Source organism: Ictalurus furcatus, chromosome 25, assembly GCF_023375685.1.
Source record: "Ictalurus furcatus strain D&B chromosome 25, Billie_1.0, whole genome shotgun sequence".
NCBI classification, from domain to species: Eukaryota; Metazoa; Chordata; class Actinopteri; order Siluriformes; family Ictaluridae; genus Ictalurus; species Ictalurus furcatus.
The window spans coordinates 12320667-12342577 of record NC_071279.1 but is presented as its reverse complement, the minus strand read 5'-3'; the positions used below and the strand labels follow the sequence as shown (position 1 = coordinate 12342577).

The 21911-nt window shown below is 40.2% G+C and overlaps 1 protein-coding gene across 2 annotated transcripts in view; it reads right to left on the bottom strand.

The window, feature by feature from the left end:
• Positions 1–21911, bottom strand: part of lnx1 (ligand of numb-protein X 1) — a 55530-nt gene that overhangs the window by 11405 nt on the left and 22214 nt on the right. Inside the window, exons 3-6 of one of the 2 annotated variants that reach the window (XM_053614377.1) lie at positions 10577–10824; positions 7067–7222; positions 3543–3751; positions 2187–2597 (exon numbers count right to left, since the gene is read on the bottom strand). In XM_053614377.1, the coding sequence (XP_053470352.1) occupies positions 2187–2597; positions 3543–3751; positions 7067–7222; positions 10577–10824 (1024 nt within the window). Of the gene's footprint in view, positions 1–2186; positions 2598–3542; positions 3752–7066; positions 7223–10570; positions 10825–21911 lie in introns of both variants that reach the window. The other variant, XM_053614376.1, reaches the window with a different exon arrangement.

The window sequence follows — 21911 nt, the reverse complement described above, 5'->3', positions numbered from 1 at the left end:
GGCACTAATAACTGACTGTGTTGCGTCAGCACTTCGGTCAGTGGCATACAGTCTGATTATATTAAGCGCCAAAAGAAGGTTGGTGTAAAAGGCTGAAATATGACCTGATTCGACTTGCTGCTGGGCTTCAATTTTATATTATACCGAGGAACACTGAGTAATGTCAAGGAACACCGAGTAATGTCGAGGAACACTGTGTTGATGTGAATATAGTGCTGAAAAATACAGAGTTAACATTGGTTTAATGCAGAGAAACATTCCATTCAATTCAATTTGACCGGTTCATACAGGATTTCAGAGTTTATTTGTGATTGTTGCAGCCGAAAATGCGTGATTTTGCTGCGTTTTTTTCTTTCTTTCAAAATTTGTGATGCAATTTGCAGAGTTTTTAATATTTTTATTTTTTGCGGAAAACTACTTGAATTGGCGAAACACGGTCTTTAGCAGCGATGTTTGTTGGTAAACGAGACCTTTTAGCTGTACTCGTGTTCGACGCACGTGAATCGAAGAGGGCTTCGGGTGAACGCACGTCGTGATGACGTCACGTGACGTGCCTCGGCCCCAAACCTGCGGTCATTTTGACAAATTGCAGGCTCCTGCTAATATTGCGCCGTTTCCTTGATTTTGCGTTATTTTCTGCGATTGTAAAATAACACAATCCTGGAGGAAGTGGTGATGTATGTTACAGAATTACAGTTTCCCTTCACCGGAAGGCCCAAACCTGTCCAAAATCTGCGGCCGTTTGGACAAATTGCAGGCTCCTCCGAATATTGCAGCGTTTCCTTGATTTTGCGATCGCAAAAATCACAAAATCCTGGAGGGACTATTTTAAAGACATCCAGGTGTAGATTTAAGTTACGTCCACATTATTCCGGATCAATTTGAAAACATAGCTTTTTTTTTCTCTACGTTTTGGCCTTCTGTCCCCACCGAGATGGTGTTTTTTGTCCAGTGTAAACGGAGCTTTTCGGACAAGAAAAAGCTCTTCCGAATGGATAAATTTGAAAACGTTTCACTGTGGACTGAAAAAACGAGATGTTCCAAAAACTATGCCGTATTTTTTGTCGTGTGACGCAGTCATGTGACCTATTCAACTCCAAACCATGTTGCACTGCAGTTGTTGTGCCTGCTATCCAGTTTGAGAGCATTGTTAAACTTTAACACTTTGTACAACCTTCAGATCGCATTTTTAAATAAACGCCTGCCGAAAATGTCACAGGCCAAAGCTTCTTACGTTTTCACGCACGTGCGGTATACGGTCGTGCATGTTTTCAGCTGTTTCAGTTTGGACGAGCAGCGTTTTAAAACAAAAATGGAGTTTTCAGATCTATCCAGATTAGCGTAGACGTAGCCTCAGATCCCTAATGAGCAAGCTGCTCTAGAGGTACGTCTGACTTGCTGACGTGAAAGAAACTTTGACAGGGTCTAGATTCAAAAGGTAACACGTGCTCTTCTGGGTGATAATTATAAATCATTACACAACAGTTAGTTCTACATAATATTCGGTATAGCAGCAGTCCTGCTATTGGGATATTGCTTAAATATTGTATAGGAGTGTAGAAGAATAAAAGCAAGGTGAGAATCACTGGGTTTAATGTATCAAGATATGTCTTTGTAACATCTGTAACATCTGTAACTTTGGCCTAATCCCAAGTAATATTGGGTTAAACTTAGGCTAATGGTAGGAAACATTGGATAAATTCTGGGAAATGCCGAGAAACACTGAGTAAAAGTTGACCGAACACTGAAGAACGTTGGATTTGCAGTGACTTCATGCTGAAGTGGTTTAAATTGGCCCAGTGTTGAGAAAAATATGTTTTAACACTGAGGAACATTGGCTTAATATTGGTCCAAACCCTCAGCACACCAGACACACACAAAATACACATAAACCCTAAACCTTACATGCATTATGGACTGTGTAATAATGATCCCCGACACACACACACACTTCTCCCTGGAGGAACTGTAATCATACTCACATTAACTGGCACATAGAAAGGTATCTAATGCACAACAATCAGTGAAAGAAACAAATCCCATGGGAAAAAAAGCAGTTATGGTTTGGGGAAGTCTGTCCATAGAGCCATAAATGAAGAACTAGTCTTTTTTGCAACAAAGCAAAGATAAGAATCAGATTAGATTTCCTCTATACAGTGTATATGTCGGATATACATCATGCCCACCTGTATGAGCAGCGCAGCATGCTCAGGAGCACCATAACGCAGGTCGTGTCCATTGATAGCAAGCACACGGTCGTCGATACGCAGACGCCTGTCCTGTGCCGCCAGACCTCCTTCTAGCAGGTGGAAGATGAAGACGCCGTGCTCGTTGGGTCGGCGCACAAGCTTGATACCCAGCTGCTCGTCGGGCGCACCCTTCAGCAGCACCACGTGCAGACTGTCGTCCCTCACGCTGCCGCCAGAGCCCGGGTAAAGCAGCTCGCCCGGCTGAGGCACGTGATGGTGGTGGTGGTGATGCCCGCGGTAACGATGGCGCTGTTCACGCAGCACGGTCAGCCTGAGCAGCATGCAGGGACGCTTCAGAGCTGCAAGGGCGTAGCAGTGCGGGACATTGGTGATGTCGATACCGTTCACCTGTTTTGGGGAGGGGGAGAGTTATAGACACGGAAAGTGAGCGAGAGAGGGATAGAAGGAGATGTACGTAGCTTGAAAGAAACAGACATGGAACTTGTATGAAAGTATTGTTGGGAAGTTACAGAATAAAGCCGCTGCAGAATGCTCCAGTCAAGTGAGAAAAAGATGTAAACACAAACTGAGCTTTTTCTCTCATGCCATATTGCCAACCCTTTTGCCAAACAGATGGCGAAGCACATGACGCCATACACACACGTACACCTGCCAAACTAGAACTCGCACCTACTGTACAATGATGTAATTTTAGACCTCCCACCCACCTACTCAGCTCTTTTGCATTCTCTCTCTCTCTCACTCTCACACTCACACTCACTCTCACTCTCACACTCACTCTCACACTCACTCTCACACTCACTCTCACACTCACTCTCACACTCACTCTCACACTCACACTCACTCTCACACTCACTCTCACTCTCACACTCACTCACACTCTCACTCACTCACACTCTCACTCACTCTCACACTCTCACTCACTCACACTCTCACTCACTCTCACACTCACTCACACTCACACACTCACACACTCACACTCACACACTCACACACTCACACTCACACACTCACACACTCACACTCACACACTCACACACTCACACACTCACACACTCACACACTCTCACTCACACACTCTCACTCACACACTCTCACTCACACACTCTCACTCACACACTCTCACTCACACACTCTCACACTCTCACTCTCACACTCTCACTCACACACTCACTCACACACTCACTCACACACTCACTCACACACTCACTCACACACTCACTCACACACTCACTCACTCACACACACACTCACTCACACACTCACTCACACACTCACTCACTCACACACTCACTCACACACTCACTCACACACTCACTCACACACACACACCTTGAGGATCATGTCTCCAGGCAGCAGTCTTCCATCGCGGGCAATGACTCCTTCTCTATAGATGTCCTGGATAAGGATGCGCACAAGAGGGGTCTCATTTCCCCCCACGATGCTGATGGCCAACGGCTCACAGGGGTCAGAGCGCGTGATCTTAACCGTGGTGATCTCACCATCCGGAATAAGATGATGGAGCTGAGGCAGAGCAAAAACTGCAGGGAGGAATAGAAAGATAATGTGTTTGGGATTTTATATTAACAGGAATAACTACAGAAAGACTACGACCAGAATCTAGTTTACCATTAAAGCATTTTTGAAGTGTTTTTATGTTTTTAACAGATATGCTTCCATTCCAAGGTGTGATGTCTGACTAATCAAAACATAATCCAATCTTCCAGCTGATATATTATAGCCCGTGTCTATTTTGACCATCGCACGAGAGAATAAAAACCAAAACATTAAAAAAAGCTATCCAAATGACACAATTCCTCTTTCAGTATGCAGTGAACTTTATATAAAAAGAATAATCATTGATGTTTTAATTGTCTTTAAATTCATTAAACCAACATGGACAACCAGCATTACACAAATGTGCTGTTTGTTCACCGTGAACTGGGTTGTAACAGTTGGTTGAACTTTGATTGTCCCCATGATACACTGACATCATTGTACACATGTTCATTAAAAAAAACAAACTGTTCTTCACTGAAAAAAGCTAGTTAAAATATCCTGAAAATGATCACATTTATCTAGTATATCCTATTATAAGATTACAACCAACCAAATATAAAAGTATTAAACCAATTTCTAGACATTTTTCCTACTTTCAAAGTTGAAATAATATTTATCTTTTGGCAGATAATCTTGCTAGTTAGTAACAATGTCAAGAAATAGGTTTAATAAATGTATATTTGGTTTATTATTATTTTCTAAATGCTGGATACATTTGACCATATTTACGACGTTTTCACGGGCATTGGATGGAAGGTCGAGTTTTGTAGCAAGAGAGCCTTTTCACTGTAAAATAAATTCCACTGAGTATTATTTAAATATGTACAGTAGCAAACTGTCCATTTATTACAGCTTTCTATTCCTGAAATGTTCATTAACGTTAGAGGAGGAAAAGCAGCAAAATATACAAAGTGGGGGTATTCCAGGAGCAGGGTTGAGAAACACTGCCATACATAATGCATAATAAATGTAATACTGTATAATATATACAACGTTATGAAACTGCTCATTAGTAGGTATAGGACCGTGAGTATATGATTTTATATCATCATAAGTTTGTACAGTGCATTTTAAGATCTGATCAGAAGAACCCTGTAGAAAATAATACTATCATGCATTGGAACACAGGTATATTATCTATACCACGTTGTAATGCACAGCCTGTGTTCTTATGGCAAGATGCTATGTATAGTGACATGAATTATGCTTTTCAGAAGTATAAACAGAAACGTTAGGTCCAAGTTGACTTCATTTATAAGTCTACTTCTTTTTGAATGATTGAGGTGTGGATTGAATACTGAAGTTATGGATCGAGAACCAGTGGTTTACACGATGTTTTAGCAATTATAGATGGAACGAGTTTGGAACCGATGCACAGTGAAACCAAACTCGAACGCATATGCAGCCAAGCATCCTGTTTAATTTTAATGTGGAAATGAAGCCAATTCTCGTTTGCCACCCAAGCTTTTAATTGAAACAAAAAATTCAGTCAATCTCTATACGGCAGGCTGACTTCATTACTTGCAATTACAACAGTCCAGCCCATGGGTATATATATGTATATATATGTATATACACACACACACACACACACACACACACACACACACACACACATACATATATACATACGGAAAATAGATGGAGATATATACACATCCATCCATTTTCTGTACCGCTGATCTTGCAGAGTCATGGGGAACCCGGAGCCTATCCCAGGGAGCATGGGGCATAAGGCGGGGTACACGTTGGATGGGGTACCAATCCATCGCAGGGCACAATCACAAACACATTCACACACCCATTCATACACTACGGACACTGTAAAAACGCCAGTCAGCCTACCATGCATGTCTTTGGACTGGGGGAGGAAACCCCCGCAGCACGGGAACAACATGCACACTCTGCACACAAAGGGCAGAGGTGGGAATCGAACCCCCGACCCTGGAGGTGTAATTTCAATTCATGATAAGAGGTCAAGCACCCCCCCCCCACACACAAAATTAGGTAGATAGGTAGATAGGCAGACAGATAGATAGAGACAGACAGATAGACAGACATGTCTGTCTATCTGTCCATCTGTCTGTATCTATCTATCGGCCTGTCTATACTCAGCAAAAAAGAAACGTCCTCTCACATTCAACTGCTTTTATTTCCAGCAAATTTCTCAACACGTGTAAATATTTGTATTAACATAAAAATATGAAGACAGGAAGGACAGACAGATAGATAGACAGACAGACAGATAGAGTTGATCAGTGTTAAAATGCAAAACTACAACATGATAAGGTGCAGAATAACAGCAGCAGAGCTTCACAACAACCTGGTGCTGTTGAAACATATTTTGTATTCTTTTCTTTTTTTCTTATATTTTTCATTTTGTTTCTTTTTCTTGTGAATGCTTTCTCCTGTTTACTTCCCTCCTCTTTCCTCCTGCTTGTTGTCTTCACCCTGCATTTTTTCTTTCATAGTCAATTTTCCCTTCAGCACCAGGGACGGAGAAGGCAAAACTCATTACTTCAGCCACCAACTGGGGCTTTACGTAACACACACACACACACACACACACACACACATATATATATATATACACCTATGCACACACACACACACACACCATATGCACACACCATATGCACACGCGCACACATACACAGACACACAAACACATACACGTTTGTCTTACTAGCTTTGTGAGCTGGTGACCTTCCATAATTATTAATGCAGCTAATTAACGCTGTCTAAAACTTAAATGTGACCCTTGCCTTCACCTCAGTAACCAAAAGAAATCTTTTTAAATAGTCTTTTAATTGTTTTTTAATGCAAACAGTTTTCTTCATGGGGACAAGACAAATGGTCAAAACTAACAGATATTCCTATTTTTGTTTGGACATTCGATGCCAACCAAGATATAACAACAAAAACGTAACCCTCTCCCAGCACACACACACACACACGCACACACGCACACAGGCACATAGTTCACCTTCATCAATTCATCAATCACCTTCATCTATCAAGTCCATTTCCTCTATTTAATCAATCAGATGATGATCCGCACACACAGACTCGTCCTCGACCTTTGTATCTCAGTCTCTTCTCTTGTTCCTTTTCCTCTGTTCCTTCTCTTTCCTTTCCTGCCTGCATGCATCTTGTCTTTTGACTCTCTCTGTCTCTGTCCCTTCTGATCAACCTTCCGTCAGCCTCATCTGCATTATTAAAGGAACATATGCTGTAGCTGTGCTCAGGACCCTCGACCCAGGTGGTCACAATCTCGGGCACACGTACACACTCACCTTCTTGTGGTACGCTGGCATTTCTGAAGTTGTCTCTTTCCTCTGTGTTGTCGTGGACCACTGCTGTGCCGCTCTTGGTCCTCCTGAGCACGCTGAACGCCCTGTTCAGACGCCGGAATGAGCGACTCCTCACAGACGAGCGGTCGAAGTTACGGACTGTAGGATGCACAGATGGAGAGAACAAGGATGAGAGTCAGAGTCTGAACAAGAACATGTCTGGACTTGTCCAGATCTCTTCTACAGCAGCCAGTGAGCTGCTTGGAGGAGCCTAGAATTAGCCAATCACAAGTCAGGGAATATGTGATCCACATCATCAAGGCAGTTTTTTTGGTGTTTTATTCTGCTGTTGCATCACTCTTTGAATTCAGTTCAGTTCTGGTGTGCAGCTGCATATAGTGCTGATGCGTTTGGGCTCGTCATACCTTTAGGCTTTTCACAGAAATGAAGGCTGGTGTTATGTACCTAGTGCTGCTCTATCTCCCACTCTGATGTGTGTAGCTCAGACAGCAGCAGTTCTCTTAAAAGCATAAAGCCTGAGGCTGACAGCCCATTCTACTGCACTGCCATGCGCTTTTGCCTCCCCTCAACTACAGTGCTGCTGCAGCACCATTTCCCATCCTCACCAGCCAGCAGCGTGTTGGAACGGGAGCATCGTCGTCTCTCAGATTTTTAATCCGTAGTTTTTGCCGCATCGCATTCTTTCTTAACCTTTGTGCTCATTGTGTCTTTGGTTCAGAGGTGGTAAATAGTTTAAACAGAGATGCGTCGATACCGATAAGCAATTTTTCCGAGTGATATCGGCCGATACGATACCGATACCGATAGTTCTGCCTTTTATACCTTCTTATGAATGAATAATAATTAATTCCACAATTCTGAAAGAAATGCAAATAAAAACTTTACTCTCTCCATTTGAACAAGTTGTTTCACAGTAACTGGTCTCATAAACACAAAACACATTACTCACATTAACATTAACACATGAACTCAATTCTGAAGATTAAAGTAAGATTATGAACTTACTGAATGTTATTAATTCATATTAACATTGACTGAATTCTAAAAATCCTCCTGTTAGTCTCACATTCACTCACCACAAACCAAAGCATTTCTACTTCATCATTAAACACTGTCGACACTAAGGGTGCATTTGAATCAAACCCTTGTAAATTTACCCCCATGGTGCTGTTCATTTGTACAACGATCGCACTTGGTTATGGACCAAAACAACCGTCTGATACCATCTGAGTGAGTCTCGGTCCACTTCCAAGTACACGCTTTCGCAGTGGAATTGCAGTGGGAAAGTGATTCGACCCTGCATCGACTGAGTGCAGGAAGTGAATCAAATAAGCTGTGTGTTTTGGGTTGTGAACAACATTCTTTTGTCCACTAGACTGAGCTGTGAGGCACAAACTGAGCCAAAAGACAAATGTGAAATAAGAAAAGAGAAAATACGGACATTGGTTAAGATGTTGGACTACTGATCAGAAGTTTACAAGTTCAAATTCTTAATCAAGGCCCTTAACCCTCAACTGCTCATTTGTATAAATGAGATAAATGTACGTCACTCTGGATAAGGGCGTCTGCCAAATACCATAAATGTAAATGAAAGTCCGAACTCGGAATGATGTGCGTTTGAACTACAAAGTGGGGAAAACACCACGGACGCCTCCATATTCGTCTTCTGTTAGCAACAAGCTAGCCAGCTAACTGTGATGAGTGATGTATATTTTCCTCCTTAAAACAGTGAACTGTATCGTCAGTGTTGTAGATTTAACAAGTGAATGTGTCTGTACGTTGATTGCTCTAAAGCAAATACTTGTATATACAGTGTAATGCATTTAAATGTAAGAAGTGTTGCTTTTTCTCTTCTTTTTTTTTTTACAACCCCAATTCCAAAAAAGTTGGGACGCTGTGTAAAATGTAAATAAAAACAGAATGCAATGATTTGCAAATCCCATAAACCCATGTGTTATTCACAGTAGAACATAGAAAACATATGAAATGTTTAAACTGAGGAAATGTACCATTTTAAGGAAATAACAAGGTAATTTTGAATTTGATGGCCACAACACGTCTCAAAAAAGTTGGGACGGGGGCAACAAAAGGCTGGAAAAGTAAGAGTTACTAAAAAGAAACAGCTGGAGGTTCACTGGTAACAGGTCGGTAACATGACTGGGTATAAAAAGAGTATCTTAGAGAGGCAGAGACTTTCAGGAGAAAAGATGGGCAGAGGTTCACCAATCTGTGAAAAACTGTATCTACAATTTGTGAAATTCTGGATAATAATTGTGGAACAATTTCAGAATAACGTTCCTCAACGTAAAATTGCGAAGACTAGGAATATCACATTATCTACATAATACATACATAAAATCATAGAACTCACTGTCTGTGAACACATTTCACCGTGCCATCCTCAAATGCTGGTTAAAGCTCTGTCATGTAAAGAAGAAGCCATATGTGAACATGAACCACAATCACCACAATCTTCTCTGGGCCAAAGCTCATTTAAAATGGACTGAGGAAAGTGGAAAACTGTTCTGTGGTCAGACGAATTGAAATGTGAAATTCTTTTTGGAAACCATGGATGCTGCGTCCTCTAAACTAAGAGGACTAAAGAGGAGAGGGACCGTCCGGCTTTTTATCAACACTCAGTTCAAAATCCTGCATCTCTGATGGTATGGGGTGCATTAGTACCTATGGAATAGACAGCTTGCACATCTGGAAAGGCACCATCAGTGCTGAAAGGTATAGACAGGTTTTAGAGCAACATATGCTTCCTTCCAGATTCCATCCCATCTTTACTTCTGAGATAATCTTTACTTCTACCTCTGTAAGATATTCTTTTTATACCCAATCATGGTACTGACCTGTTGCCAGTTAAACTAATTAGTAATTACCTTATTTTTCCTTAAAATGGTACATTTCCTCAGTTTTAACATTTGATATGTTTTCTATGTTCTATTGGGAATAACATATGGGTTTACGGGATTTGCAAATCAACTTTTTCCCACTTTTTTGGAATTGTGGTTGTACTGCTGATGCTGTGAGCGGCCATGTTGTTTCGCCGGCACTCGTTGAACTCTGAGTTGAATAGGAAATCCTGAGTTCCCAAACAGAAATTCTGAATTTAGAAGGTGTTTTCTTTGTTTTTTCCCCTGGTCGGAGGTCAGGAATTAAGATTTATGTTTGCTAGTAGAATGCAGCAATAGGTAAGAAGGCACCTAGGTAAGAGATTGCAGCCTGTTGTACATTTGAAAGTGGGAGGAGCCACTGAATGCTTGAATTTTACTAAATGGCTGACATTCCAAGCCATAATGTCACCATGGACACAAATGAGATTTTTTTTATACGTTTGGGTTCATAAATCAGTAGTTCCTTTGGAGGCTGTTCGAGCATGTGTACACTAATTTATCATTCCTATTTTATACAAAATGTCTGATCTACTGACTTACTGTACACATACACTCAAAGACACACACAATATGTAAGCTCACTCACACTCACTCTTCTTGGAGTTGCTGCGTGTTGTCAGGCTGGTGGTGCTCCCTGATTGGCTGTTGTCCTCCATGCCAGGCTCATAGGCAGGGTTGACGAGGCCAGGCTCGTCTGATAGAAGGGCCATGGCACTGGAGGCGGGGCCATCAGCAGGCAGGGCTGCCAGAGCGAGCTCTGATGTGCTGTCAGTACACTCTCCTTCCTGCGAGCGGCGCTTTCTCTCAGCCGACAAGCCATAATGTGACGCTCCTTTACATCTGCACACAAATGCAATTCATCTACGTAAGACAAAGTCTCGATATATTTCTGTTATAGAGTATAAAAAGCCTATAAATGACACAGAAGTACGTGTGTAAGTGTACGTGCGTGTGTGTTTGTATTCATTGTTCATTCAGCTTCTTCCCCTCTACACGTGTTTACACCGGGGTTGTGCAGCTGACAGATTAGGCAGAGCTGTCACAGGAGAGATGCTACTCAGCACTCAGATTGGAACTGAAAGCGAGCAGACAAATAGGATTCGCTCCAGGGAGTGCAGGTTACACACACACACACACACACACAGAAGGAATATGAAATGTTCTCTGAGACAAACAGAATTACAGACATGTTTCTCTGCTATCACATTAATTACTCAAATTGAACACACACACACACCTTAACTTCTGCATACAGAATGATGTCCTAAATAAACACAATCAAATATCATTAGTATCAATCCAATTGATCATCTGTGTTACGCGGACCACAGTCACGTGTACTGATAAATGCTTCCAGCTAATATAACGGTGACCATACTTTTATTCATACTGCAAGATCACACTCATCTTTTTAGATTATATCCAATAATTAATGTATTACAAGTATATCAGTTATTCTATGCATATAAATCAGACAAATAAAATGGGTCCTAGTCCACCATGTAGCTTTAAACGTATGTATACGTCAGTCTGTCACTTCAGAGGAGAGCTACATTCTCAGAGGAAACACTGAGCGTTGGTTAGGTACCCAGTCAGCCTTCCCAGACCAGAAAATAGATTCCAAACATTGTGCCAACAGCATTCAGTTACAGGTGTATGGGCTAGAGATCACAGTCTGTAGAAAGATAAACAGATGGATGGGTGGCTGTATTGTTGCAGACAAAAGTGTGATACGTACAGATATTCAGGCAATGCTCAGGGGAGTCAGTGGGAAATGAAATACAGTTTGTCTCACTTTTCATGGCAGGCTACACCTTCATAGGCTTGAGAGTGAGATTGAGAGAGAGGGAGTAAGTGAGTGGGTGGGTGAGTGAGTAGGTGAGTAAGTGATTTAGAGTGAGTGCTTTGGAGAGTGAGTGAGAGTCATATAGAGTGAGTGAATGATTTGGAGTGGGTGAGTGAGTGATTTAGAGTGAGTGCATGATTTAGAGTGAGTGCATGATTTAGAGTGGGTGCATGATTTAGAGTGGGTGCATGAGTGAATGATTGAGGGTGAGTGAGTAATTTAGAGTGATTTCGAGTGAGAGTGAGTGAGTGATGTAGAGTGAGTGGGTGAATGAGTGAGTGATGTAGAGTGAGTTAGTCATGTAGAGTGAGTGATTTAGAGTGGGTGAGTTATTGAGAGTGGGTGGATAAGTGAGTGAGTGATTTAGAGTAAGTGAGTGAGTGATTTGAAGTGAGTGAGTGATTTAGAATGGGTGAGTGATTTAGAGTGGGTGAATGAGTGAGTGAGTGATTTAGAGTGGGTGAGTGAGTGAGTGATTTAGAGTGATAGTGTGTGAGTGATTTAGAGTGAGTGATTTAGAGTGAGTGAACAAGTGATTTAGAGTGAGTGATTTAGAGTGAGTGAATGATTTAGAATGAGTGAACGAGTGATTTAGAGTGAGTGATTTAGAGTGAGTGAATGATTTAGAATGAGTGAACGAGTGATTTAGAGTGAGTGATTTAGAGTGGGTGAGTGATTTAGAGAGAGTGATTTAGAGTGGGTGAGTCATTTAGAGTGAGTGAGTGAGTGAGTGATTTAGAGTGAGTGAGTGATTTCGAGTGAGCGATTTAGTGTGATTTAGAGTGGGTAAATGAGTGAGTGAGTGATTGAGTGATTTAGAGTGAGTGATTTAGGGTGGGTGAGTCATTTAGAGTGGGTGAATGAGTGAGTGAGTGATTTAGAGTGATTTAGAGTGAGTGATTTAGAGTGGGTGAGTGAGTGAGTGATTTAGAGTGGGTGAGTGAGTGAGTGATTTAGAGTAATAGTGTGTGAGTGATTTAGAGTGAGTGATTTAGAGTGAGTGAATGAGTGAGTGATTTAGAATGAGTGAACAAGTGATTTAGAGTGAGTGATTTAGAGTGAGTGAATGAGTGAGTGAGTGATTTAGAATGAGTGAACGAGTGATTTAGAGTGAGTGATTTAGAATGGGTGAGCAATTTAGAGTGGGTGAGTGAGTGATTTAGAGTGGGTGAGTGAGTGATTTAGAGAGAGTGATTTAGAGTGGGTGAGTCATTTAGAGTGAGTGAGTGAGTGAGTGAGTGATTTAGAGTGGGTGAGTGATTTAGAGTGAGTGATTTAGAGTGAGTGAGTGATTTAGAGTGGGTGAATGAGTGAGTGATTTAGAGTGATAGTGTGTGAGTGATTTAGAGTGAGTGAATGAGTGATTTAGAATGAGTGAACAAGTGATTTAGAGTGAGTGATTTAGAGTGAGTGAATGGGTGAGTGATTTAGAGTGAGTGAATGAGTGAGAGTGATTTAGAATGAGTGAACGAGTGATTTAGAGTGAGTGATTTAGAATGGGTGAGTGATTTAGAGTGGGTGAGTGAGTGAGTGATTTAGAGTGGGTGAGTGAGTGAGTGATTTAGAGTGAGTGAGTGATTTCGAGTGAGCGAGTCATTTAGAGTGGGTGAGTCATTTAGAGTGGGTGAATGAGTGAGTGAGTGATTTAGAGTGATTTAGAGTGAGTGATTTAGAGTGGGTGAGTGAGTGATTTAGAGTGGGTGAGTGAGTGAGTGATTTAGAGTGATAGTGTGTGAGTGATTTAGAGTGAGTGATTTAGAGTGAGTGAATGAGTGATTTAGAATGAGTGAACGAGTGATTTAGAGTGAGTGATTTAGAGTGATTTAGAGTGAGTGATTTAGAGTGATTTAGAGTGAGTGATTTAGAGTGGGTGAGTGAGTGAGTGATTTAGAGTGATAGTGTGTGAGTGATTTAGAGTGAGTGATTTAGAGTGAGTGAATGAGTGATTTAGAATGAGTGAACAAGTGATTTAGAGTGAGTGATTTAGAATGGGTGAGTGATTTAGAGTGGGTGAGCAATTTAGAGTGGGTGAGTGAGTGATTTAGAGTGGGTGAGTGATTTAGAGAGAGTGATTTAGAGTGGGTGAGTCATGTAGAGTGAGTGAGTGAGTGAGTGAGTGATTTCGAGTGAGTGAGTGATTTCGAGTGATTTAGAGTGGGTAAATGAGTGATTAAGTGATTTAGAGTGGGTAAATGAGTGAGTGATTTAGAGTGGGTGAGTGATTTAGAGTGGGTGAGTGATTTAGAGTGAGTGATTGAGTGATTTAGAGTGAGTGATTTAGAGTGGGTGAGTGATTTAGAGTGGGTGAGTGATTTAGAGTGGGTGAGTGAGTGAGTGAGTGATTTAGAGTGGGTGAGTGAGTCTCTTTTGTATAATTTTTGCTTGTAGATCTAAATCAGGGGTCATGTGGAAGCCCCGGGATTACAGCAGTGTGATGATTTTCCCAGAGCAAGTCTTTATCATAGAGCACTATTTAACATAGCACTGTGTGACTGAGTGAAACAGATCCAGAAAGGCATGATCAGGGCACCATGTTAGAAAACAGCCACACGCTTAATGGCTCTCTAGGTTATTGTATTTTTATTTCATTGTTATTTTGGCTACACTTAAAGCAAAGTGAATTCTACAGCAACTTAGATAGCTTAACTAGACTTTCTGGGTGGGTATGTTACATATATATGTTACAACATATATATATGTTGTGCCAGACACCAATTAAACCTGGTAATGATCTGATGAGTTGAATTACAGCTATCTTATCTTTCTATCTGCAAATAATAAATAAATAAATAAACAAACAAACCACAAGACGTATTTTCAGCAGAAATGTAAGGTAGAGTTTTGCATCTTAGACTAGCTTTCCTCAGTCTCTCTCTCTCTCTCTCTCTCTCTCTCTCTCTGTCTCTTTCTCTCTGTCTGTCTGTCTGTCTGTCTCTCTCATGCACCTGGATCATATTACAGCTGTGCCTGTGGGAAAGCTTAAAACGAAACTATTTTGCAAGCAAAAGGACTTTTTGTTTGTTATCCAGCAGCTTATTTATTTCCTTAACTTTGCAGACTGTTCTCATCAGGATGCACACACATGCACCGGTGCTCCCTGCACTTAAAAATAGAATTACTGCATCTGCTATAAAAGGATTTCTTTTTCTCACGTTTAAACCTATGATGTTGGGTTGGGGGGGGGGGGGGGGGGTGGTAAATATGGAAAAATCCATTCCGGTTTGCTTTCAGGAGCTTTGCATGTGATAAATCGAGGGCATGTTTCAAGCTGGCGCGCAGGATACAGTTTCTAGGACGACGTGCCCTTCTGAGACAAGAATAATCATATTGTTCTTCGGTGACACAGCACAGTATTAATGAACTGTCTTGAAATGGAATGCTAAAGCTACAACGAATGCATTTTCATACATGAACTGTGCAAAAAAGATCATTTAATTCCTGCACTGATACCTCATGACTGGTGAAACTGTATTGAAATGAAAACCTAATCAAGCTTCATATTTTGGAATCAGGAAGAGTTCTTGAATAAAGTATCCAAAAAAAACCCCCCAAAATTAGTAGCGACTTATATATACTTATATATAGCATACTGTATATAGACTGACGGACCTGTTGCTTTCTCAATGAGCAAGAGAATACATCAGACAGATTGCTCGTTCAGGTAAAGGAGTCCCTCTGGAGTCTGACTAGAAGGAAAGGATATTAATGCTAATAGTGCTAACACTAACCAAAGTCATGTCTGTTGTTTCCAGTGAAAAATGAGAGAAAGAAAGAGGGAGTGGCACCATTCTTTCCATCCAAGTAAGCAAATCAAAGCACCCTCATGCCAGCAACGTGTTCTTAGTATGTGTGTAAGACTCTTTCTCCTCATTTATTTTCAGTAAAATGCGTACATGTAACTGCTGTATGTATACACATGCATGTAAAATTGAACTGAAGCACATCAGTAGCCATTCTGTAGCCATATTATTTAGGGGAGAGAGAGAGAGAGAGAGAGAGAGAGAGAGAGAGAGAGAGAGAAGAAATCCTGTCTGCTCCTTCGTTAAGGGGCTTAGGCTGGCGTTAATTAAAATCGGCTTCCACGCCAGAGATAAAGACACAGTGTGGTGTCTGAAGCCTTCGGTCACGTCACGCTCTTCATAATCAGCCTACATCACAATCTTTACCCGATTAATCCCCCCCCGCCCATTCCGGCAGCTTCTCCAGATAAACTACAACAAAACATGGCGCCTTGGCCTGAATAGCATGGTGAATACGTTCATCCATAAGATCATATTTAAGACTATAATGTACAGTCAACCTTGTGACTTTGTCAGTAGCCATGTTACCATCCACGTATTCATATGCAAATTTTGGGTTATCGCATTAAAAAAAAAAACGCTGGATGGAAACACCAGATGCAAACAAAATCTCCAAAACACAATAAAAAAAAACATACGCGCTCAATTCAGGCGAATAATTTTGTTATTCAATAAGAACACATGCAAATAAACCATGATGGAAACACATTTAACGAAGAAATTCCTTGATGCGCATCAAAAAAAAAGTAATCTGACTTTGCCTCAACAAATCATGTGATTGGATAATTGGCCCAGAAATGTAGTGATATATATATATATATATATATATATATATATATATATACATACACACACACACACACACACACACACATTTTGCACCAGTTTCCCTGGAAGTGACGATTTTGTTCTCTTGAACACATGGGATGGAAACGGTACTTTATTCGCAAATGTCTGATGCGACATTCCAATTTTTCCGTTAAAGTTCATAATTTGGATGGAAACATAGATCGTGATCAGCAAATTTTGTCGAATTTTAATACGCACAAAAGCTTATATTAATATGGAAATCCTATTAATGCTTCAAATGAACGCTTTAATACTTATGAACTGATACTTGAGGAAATAATAGAAATAATATATATGTATATACATTTACATATACATTAATAGTCACCTGAGCTATATATAAACAGCTCTTAGTGATGTTAATCATTAAGTTCCAGCACATTGTTTATGAATTAACTCATTCTGTTAATTAATACTGTGACTAGCAGCATTAACAGACATATTCTATCACATTTAGAAGCAACATAGCTTAACCGAATCAGTTATGATGTACTTTCAAGCATTTTGAGTTTTCCGAAGATCTTAACACAGACTATAAATGCAACTGAAACATACTGTACATATTGTTAACCTTTTCACATGAAGTTTGAAAGATCTTTTTAAAGGTGCATTAGGTAAAATGAGTCTTTTTGTTTGAAGATTAAATCTCTGATGGTTAAGTGAGTTTGACATTGAAGCTCCGCCTCCAGCTTCTTAGGAGGCCCGGAGAGTATAGTGTCTATAAAACGGAGGCATATCCAAACAAAAACAACAAAATTCCAGACCCGGAAGCCGGATTTCCAAACAGGTATTCATACTTTAGCAAGGATTAAGCCACAGCTTAATCCATTGTTGGTTTTTTTTTTTTTATCATGTTCTACATATCTTCCAGGTTATATGTAATAAATAAATAAATAAACAAACAAATAAATAAATAAATAAAAATCACCTACTGCACCTTTAAATACAATTTTGTAAGATCACGTTTACACATGAAACTCTAAATTAAGTGTTAACTACTATTATAATTTTCTTTATCACTGTACTGTGTGCTTTGAATAGATCAACCTGCTGTGAGATCTTCATCATCATCATCATCATATGTATATACATTTCCTGGAGCTGATTACATGTCGTGTGATTTCGTCATCCTCCCCAAAACCAGGTGTTAGCGGTGTTTTGCTCTTTGTGGTGTACATACATCTGTTCCAATGTCCTGAAGTCACCCCACAGTAGAGCAGTTGTTAAGGCTTAACTTACAGTTGTGTGTCATATTATATATATATATATATATATATATATATATATATATATATATATATATATATATATATATATATATATATATATATACATATCTATATCTATCTATCTATCTATAATATCTATATATATATATATATATATATATATATAAATATATATATAAAACACTGTCCCAGATGATCTAAAATTCTTTCCCAAATTACCAAATTCCAACATTTTTTAGCATGTTTAATTCTACAAGAATAAAAATGTTAATAGTATGTACACTTCCTTTGCATTTCGACTGGCTTTTGTTTTTGTTTATGTGTTAGGGTTAAGGTTTATGTTCATGGAGAAGGACGTGTTGGAAAGCACAGAAGGAAGACAGAGATGTTAATTTAATAAGCTATCGTTTGGCCTAACCTATATCTATATTAATACTGCATGTTACGGTATTAATTAACGAAATGATTAACATCGTTAATGGCTATTCATATAGTTCGTTGCTAATGTATACACTCCATTATTTCCTGAGCCTCAAGATTTAAAGTATTTAAGTATTAACACAAAGTTTTTTGTTTTTTTTCTGGACTTGATGCAAAGTTTTAATGCACATTTTCTGACTAAAAATATAGAGCAAAGCAAAAGGTACGGTGTGTATATAATGCACATACCCTATCTATCTTGTTGTTCTCTCTCTGACACACACACAGACAGACACACACACACACACACACACACACACAAACACACACCGAACCATATGGGTGTACAGCAGGGCACAGAGCCACACTGAGAAAGATTAACACACACACACACACACACACACACAGTCTCTCCATGTTGCAATCCCTCCATCTCTTTCGTTCATATCCATCCCCCACTACATCCATACTTGATCCCTCACTCATACTCATGCTACTCGGGTCCATTTATCTTCTCTCCACCTGTCTGTCTCTCTCGCTTCCAATATGCTTTTTCATTCTCTTCTCTCATATAATTACATGAAAGTTTGTTTGCAGTCTATTATTATTATTATTATTATTATTATTGTTATTATTATTATTATGATACACTTCACTTTAGTTGTTGCAGGAATGTATCACACGCCCATTCCTGCTTCCCTGTCTTTCCCATGTTCAGTCTCGTATTATATTGCAGCTCAAATTGACCTCTGAATGACCCCTAAGTCAGAGAAATACGCACAGTCCACTCTGAAAGTATTGGAACAGCGAGGCCAATTCTATTGTTTTTGCTGGATATTGAAGACATTCTGGTTTGAGATGGAAAGATGAATATGACTTGTTTAAGACATCTAGATGTAAAGGTCAGGAAATGAAAGCTGAAATTCCGATCTGTGGTGTCGTGTTCATCTTTTGATCTTTTTTTCAATGTACAGCAAAATAAATAGAATTGGCCTTGCTGTTGCGAAGCATTCGGAGGGGACTGTACTTCTTTATCCATGCAGACACAGAAAGGTCAACAACATCCTGTTCATCAAAATAAGACCAATGCCCTAATCCTCTTTTGGGTGAAGGGGTGAATTATCCCGAATCAAGCAGAATACCATTTACACCACACAGAGTAGCTCATAGTGGGTGTGTATGGGGGTTTCCTTTGCTCCAATTTCTTTTTATCTTTAAAATGTGCCCGGTTTTATTCTACATAAAGTTCATTCACAAGTTCATTTAATGATATAAACTACTGTATATGGTTTGTGTGCATTTCTTTTGCCCCAAAATTTGACAGTGAGGGTTTTAGATGTGTCGTATTGTGTTGTGGCCTTAATCCTGCGGAGGGATGACGGGATGAAGTTTTAGCCCCTGATGATGATGATGATGATGAGGATGACGACATTTGTCACATGGACAAAGGGGTGTCCATTTTTTCTATTAAAAATATATTTTTATTTCTTTAAAAAAAAAAAAAGAAAGAACAAACACTGTTTACAGTTACACGCTGCAAAAAACTAATCTTAATCTTGAATATAGTCACATTGATCTAGTAACTGTACGAGTATTCAATCAATTTCTACTAATTCCAAACTTGTATTCTTTCTATTGGCAGGTATTTTAGTTCATTTTGAACATTAATGTCTATTTAATACTTGAAATTAGGAACGATGTCTAGAAACAGGTTAATAATCTTATGTTTGCTTTAGTGTAAATTGCAAGCCTCTCCGAATATTGCGGAGTTTCCTTGATTTTGCGTTCATTTCGGTGATTATTATGGAATAATCTCCTGGAACGCAAAACATGCCAATTCCTATTGTCGCTGGCAAGCAGCCACAAACACTCGATATATTATCAATATATTATTTTTATTATCACATTCGCGTATCCACAGAGGTCTCAGGTCTCAGATCGACTCTGATTTATTACTGTATAGTTCTTTTAACAAATGTGTACTAGATTTAAATGATCTGCTAGCAGTAAAACATTTGGTCTTATCATGATTCATGAGCCATTTTGTCCAACTGTACACTGCGACTATATAACATTATAGCAGTTTCCAGGAAGTTGTCACAATGTGCTGACTTGGACTTGACAGTGGACAGCAACAGAGGCGAATGCGGCGTCTGCGGTGTTCAGTGGCTGGAAATTGTTTGTAACAAATCTTTTGACACTGCTGATGTGTTTATGAGGTTTTTCTCCCTTCTTTGTGGCACACTTCTTTCCCCTTCAATCTATCTCAGCTAGTCTGCTAACCCAGATCAAAACCCCCGACACACACACACACACACACACACACACACACACACACACACACACACACACACACAGAAGCACGAGAGGAGAGGACAGTGGCGTAATCATAATAGCTCACTGTCAACCAGTTTCCCAGGAAAAGGTCCCAGCAAAGCAGCAGAAAGACATTAAATCATGGAAACCCTGCATGTGATCAGCACTCTACTCAGTGTCTGAAACAAACACACACACACACACACACACACACACACACACACTGCAGCAGTTAGCAGATAGGTAGCAGTAGACTACAGCACTGCACCAGTACACACAGTCCTAATACAGATCAGCTCTGATCTGTTTAATTACTCTGATGTTCTTAACCGGGGAAGAGAGTTACACACACACACACACACACACACACACGTGCACTTTAATCAATTGCTTTGATGTTTATCAAAGGGGTTGTCTTCCGTCTTATCTCCTGCTTATCCGCCGAGGAGCCGCAAGCTCAAGAGAAACGAGCAGAGAAGGAAGTAACAGGAAAAAGTAGAAGGACTGTGAAAAAGTAGAACCAAGAAAAGAGACATGAATTTTCCCCCTCGATGATCAATGATCATGGCGGCGCATTGCCAGCAGCTCAGAACGTATTGACTGGCCCTGACAGGCGGAGGGACAGAAATGGAATAGGATACAATCTGCATCGGCGGTGACGTTTTTCAACAGCACCACCTTGTTGTACACTGTGACCTTTGACCTGTGTGCAATAAAGGTGCTAACTCCAGTCACTGATAAGTACGTGTTTGTAATCAGGCTCAACTCCACCCAATGGCAAACACAGTATACACTACAACTTACTCAATTCTATTACAAACATACTGATTTATATTTCTAGCATTTTCTAACATTTGGTCTAACAGAGAGAACAAAGTGAAACTTCCAGAATGCTTTTCAGTCTCCCGTTTTTGAGCTCTGAAGCCCGGTTCACACTGCGTAGACAGACGCCGGCCAACGCTGAATGTTGGGAAACACGACTGTCATGCTCGCACTGCCCCAACAGACACCAATAAAAGTTTTTACAGACAGTCAGACTGGTTTAAAAATGGATGACGCATCTCTTCAGTGAATGGAGGCGAGACCAATCAGACAGGCTTTACAGGAAAATATGTGGAAATTCTCGTGTCTGATAGGCCGACAGATCTCAATTCTGCCAAATGGCCAATAAGGTACCGTAGCTCACACAGTCAGTTAGTGTGAGGGGGAAAATGGATATATACGGAGTTAAAACTGAGGCCCTATTTACACGAGTGCGTTTTCGTTTTAAAACGCATAACTGTTGCTACGGTTACGCCTGTCGTCTACACTACTCTTGCGTTTTCGAGACTTTCGGAAACGGCGAAGACCCCGTTTTAGTTTGAAAACTCCGGGCCCACGTTTCAGTGTAAACAGACCAAAACGAAGACTTTTGAAAACGAAGGCATGGCTTCGCTCACATTCGCTCCCTGATTGGTTCTTCTGGAT